The sequence below is a fragment of the Pantherophis guttatus genome, chromosome 2 (assembly GCF_059756535.1).
Source record: "Pantherophis guttatus breed Tessera chromosome 2, ASM5975653v1, whole genome shotgun sequence".
NCBI classification, from domain to species: domain Eukaryota; kingdom Metazoa; phylum Chordata; class Lepidosauria; order Squamata; family Colubridae; genus Pantherophis; species Pantherophis guttatus.
In genome coordinates this window covers 275,295,776-275,300,716 of record NC_142064.1, presented here as the reverse complement: position 1 = coordinate 275,300,716, position 4,941 = coordinate 275,295,776, and the positions used below count along the sequence as shown (strand labels likewise).

Below are 4,941 nucleotides of genomic sequence, written 5' to 3'. Positions count from 1 at the left end.
TCGTAAGTCATTCAGTGTGATGGAGTTGCATTCCCTCTATTTGCAGTTCTAACACTCTTGTCCTTTGCTTCTTATTTCACTCATGCCTGTATTGTAGGACCTGTCTAATTTCTTGAATAATTTTGATTTCCATTGCTTCTCTTTTGTTTTATTTTGTGGGGGAAAAATCATATTCATATTCAGTTAATGATCTTTATAGGAACGGAGAATGGCTTGATTTTAGAATTGCTTTTCTGGATCACATATGAAACAGCCTCTTCGTATTATGATGGTTCTACTTTAATAATTGAAAGATTTTGAATCCTGGTTACTCAGCAGATGAAGCTTGGAACTGCTGCTTTCTTTGTGATTGTTACATGTATAATCTCCCTCTCATTTCCCCAGCACTCATTAAAATGAAATGGTGATGGGTGACTGTCATTTGTATTTCATTTTGGATCAGTGTTGGCTTAAAACTCAGAAGGTTTGTGAAGACAAAAATGATTAAACTGGAAAAGTATTTTTATAATTGTTATTAATGATGTTGATGCTAACATGAACATTTTTTACTTCAGTTTATCTTTTGATAGTTTTAAAGCACTACGCTACATTTTTAATATACAAGTGATCAACAATACTTCCAGGTCTCTGCAAAATCTCACACTTGGCTACGACATCCATGACAACTATTTGAACACACTTTTCAGTTCAGATGCTTTGATGGACATGCTCTCTACTGGAGAAGCCAATGTTCCCAACTACAGCTGTGGAAAGAAGGACAACATTTTGGCTCTTGTTGATACAGCTGCTGATGACATCTCCATCCAGATGTCAACATTAGGAAACACCTACAAAGTCCCTCAGGTTTGTAAGTTTATATTTATGTTTTATTTTTTGTAAATTGAATGGGGTGGTGGGTTGATATGTGATAGATCCAACCATATTTTCATTCTGGAACTGAAGAACTCCTTTTCACCATGGCCATTGTAGAAATTCATCATAAATAGTTTGAAGAGAAATCAAACCATTGTGAAAGATTTTCTGTCAGCTGAACTATTCAAAAAATATCCCTAATAGTGGTGTCCTCTATTGGCTGATTCATTTATACATATTAATAATTCCTAATATATTCAGTTGAGTTTAAGAAGGCAAAAGTATGTTTAAAACAGAATAAAAAGAAATTACAGTATAGGCTGATTGTGCTAACAGAAATTGTGGCTAAAATGTATATGCTGGAATCCTCCTGAGGAGAGTTGAGAGTGGGTAGATGAAGAAATAATTTCTTGCTGAAGAACAAGTAGTTTTATCTGACCAAGAGCCCTTAGCCTGTTATCCTCAATGAAACTAAATCTACATGGAAGGAAGAATGCAGTGAGGTACCTCAAGATTCTCTCTTAGGTCTAGTGCCCAATTATTGGTGATAGATAGATGGATGGATGGATGGATGGATAGATAGATAGATAGATAGATAGATAGATAGATAGATAGATAGATAGATGACAGAGAGAGAGAGGGGGGGCAGGCAGGCAGGCAGAGACAGAGACAGAGATAGAGATATAAGGTTGACTCAGCCTTCCATTCTTCCCAGGTGGGTAAAATGAGGACCCAAATTGTTGGGGGCAATATGCTGACTCTGTAAACCTCTTAGAGAGGGCTGTAAAACATTGTAAAGTGGTATATAACTCTATGGAAACTGGCAGTCTCCCCAAATTGTGTCTTTTAGAACGGACAAAATTTAAATTAAAGATTACTTGAATTGTACAACTGATAAATTACATTAGAAGCTGTGTTCTTCCTGTCTTTTGTGCAGGAGGAGAACAAACTAAAGAGTTTTATGCAGAGACATCAGATATTGAAGCAGAGAAAGACGCACAATCATGCTCAATAAGAGTGGTGTATTGAAATAGATGTGTTTCTACAAATGTACTTCCAAATTGGCCAGTATTTCAATACAGAAATATCTAAACATCTTAAGATGATATTTACTCAAACAAGATTTGAGCACTGGGCGCAATGGTTAAATACAGAAAATTTAACCAAGACTCTTATAATGAAGAGACTTGTATTAGATGAGCTCCAGAGAGAGAGAGAGAGAAAAAAAACATATATTAGTTAAATGTCAGTTGTATAAGGAAGAGAATAGTATCTTGGATTGCATATTAGACAAGCAACCTATTTGGATCCATACATTAAAGTAACATATTTCCTGTTAGGTCAAAATTATCAAAATACATTCCATATGGCTCTTTGTTTGAACAAAACATTTTAATTCACCTATGGACCTGTGGGACTGATGCCATAAATTGTAGAGGTGATACAAAAATACGATTGACATTCATTATTCTTATTCTTCTAAATTTATGGGTTTTATACTATTGTTACAAACCAGTGATGGTGAACCTTTTAGGCACCAAGTGCCCAAACCGGAACGAACATGCATGTGTGTGCATGTGTACGCACCAGAGTGCTGGAAACCTGAAGACTAGGTGGCCGGCATCCACTTGCCTGTTTTTTGGGTGTTTGGGGGGCTGTTTTCAGGCCATTTTCAGGCCATTTTTCGGGCCGTTTTCTGGCCATTTTCAGAAAACCAGCTGGCCGGAAATCCATGTCAGAAACCACATGTGCGCTAGAAACCAGAAGAGCAGCTGGTGATGGCATGCGTGTCCCCAGAGAGGGCTCTTTGTGCCCCCTTTGGCACATATGCCATAGGTGGACCATCATGATTATATACAGTCTTCCTAATGTTATATTGTTTTTATTCTTTATTTTCATATGGCTTAATGACTAATCAATAATAAACTATTCTAATAAGTTTATGAGAACCAAGTTGGATTTGTTTAAAGCTAATATTTTGGAACTGATCTAACCCCAAATATACCAATTCTTCATTGCTTTTTCAGATCAATTTTGAATTATTTTCAGATTCACTGCATGATAAGAGTCAATTGCCCTTTTATCACCAGCTTTATCCCAAAAAAGGGATCCTCTACCCAGGAATTGTCCAAGTGCTCCTCCATTTCAGATGGACCTTGATTGGTCTCTTTGCTTCAGACACAGAAAATGGAGAGAATTTCATGAGGATCTTTACTCCTTTGTTTGTCAAGAATGGAATCTGTGTTGTAATATCACAATATTTCTCAACAACCGGACTGACAGCACTCCACGGCAAAGCCCTCTCTAAGTGGAGACAAGTCAATGTCTACATTCACTACATGGAATATGGTGCCGTTTTGGAAAGAATTCTTCCTTTTCACTTAATACTTAGGCGTTTGCCAGGACACATTGAAGGGAAAGTCTGGATCACAACACTCCTTGGACTACATCCACTGAGAGACCACAGTGCTCTCAAATATGTGAATAGTATCTGGACTGTTGATTTTGAGAAAAAAAAGCAGCCAATAAAGGATTCATTTAAACGTTTCTTTCTGGATCCATCCTTTGGGCATCAGTCATATGTCTGTTCTTTTTCAAAACATGTCTTTTCTGTCAAAGGCCGGAAAAGATGCACTGAGAAATCACCACTGGGGACCCAAAAGAAAAAGAACATGGTGTGGGGCACGAATTTCCACCATTTTTACAGTGCCATTAAGACTCTGGACCATGCCTTGAATGCGGCGTATTCTTCCAGATCCAGGAGGAGAAGGGAGGAGGGCAAAGGGAGTTTGGGGACTCCAAGGCTACAGCCATGGCAGGTATGGGGTTCTAACAAGGACTTAGTTCCTTTGGTAAAGAAATTCAAAAGGAAAAGATGGAGACCATATTAACCTAATTGTGTTACGGGGCTCCAACACATTTTGCCAATCTAATCACTCAGGCAATAATGTTCACAAGAATGGGAACTATGACAGATACATTGATATTAAGCACTACTAATATTTAAATGATGTGTACATTTTTAAATAAATTCCTGCATGAATGGGTTTGTGATTAGCATCATATAATTTTACCTTAATAAATCTCATTAGATCATCTAGTCCAACCTCTCCTCCCTGCAGGAATTCCATTTAAATCTTTTCTGACTCATGGCTGCTCGGTCCTTCCATTAAGAAATTCAGTGAAGAGATGGCTGAATTTCTCTGCTTCTCGGGCTCACCGCTAAAACTTCACTTCTTTTAAGATTTTTTTCCCTCTTATTCAGTCAGAATCTTGTCTCTTGTAACCTAATTCATTTTTTCCATGCCCCTGTCTAAAATAACATTAAACAGATCTTAAGTGTTTGTGTAACAGCTTTCAGTTATTCTCCACCTAAAAGCTTCTATTAGTTGGAAAATCAATCAAACAATCAATTGATCAATCAAAATAGAGTTGGAAGGGACCTTGGAGATTTTGTGGTCCAACCCCGTGGTCAAGCAGGAAATCTTATACCATTTCAGACAGGTGATTGTCCAGTCTTTTCTTAAAAACCTCCAGTGATGAAGCATCCACAGTTTCTGAAGTTGCTCCACTGGTTAATTGTCCTCACTCTTAGGAAGTTTCTCCTTAATTTTTTTTTTATTTGATTTATATGCCACCCTTCTCCGGAGACTCAGGGTGGCTTACAATGTGCTCAGCAATAGCCTTCATCCTTTTGTATATTTATACAAAGTCAGCTTATTGCCCCCACAAACTGGGTCCTCAATTTACCTACCTTAGAAAGGATGGAAGGCTGAGTCAACCTTGAGCCTGGCGAGATTCGAACCTGCAGTAATTGCAGGCAGTTGGTCTTAATAACAGGGTTCTTTAGACCACTGTACTACCAAGGCTCCTAATTTGAGATTGCTCCTTTCCTTGATTAGTTTCCATCCATTGTTTCTTGCTTTGCCTTCTTTGGAAAATGTGTTGATCCCCTCTTTTTTGTGGCAGCCCCTCAAATATTGCCATTGTGTCACCCCTAGTCCTTCTTTTCTCTAAACTAGCCATGCCCAATTCCTGCAATCATTCTTTGTATGCTTTGGTCTCCAGGACTTGGTTGCTCTCCTTTGC

The 4,941-nt window shown here is 38.0% G+C and overlaps 1 protein-coding gene across 1 annotated transcript; it reads left to right on the top strand.

Moving 5' to 3' along the window:
• Positions 1-560: 560 nt before the first annotated feature.
• Positions 561-3,899, top strand: LOC132710363 (vomeronasal type-2 receptor 26-like). The gene is made up of 2 exons (XM_060686396.2): positions 561-843; positions 2,880-3,899. Exons 1-2 carry the CDS (start codon positions 700-702, stop codon positions 3,741-3,743), a joined length of 1,008 nt encoding a protein of 335 aa, XP_060542379.2. The 5' UTR covers positions 561-699; the 3' UTR covers positions 3,744-3,899.
• The last annotated feature ends 1,042 nt before the right edge of the window (positions 3,900-4,941 follow it).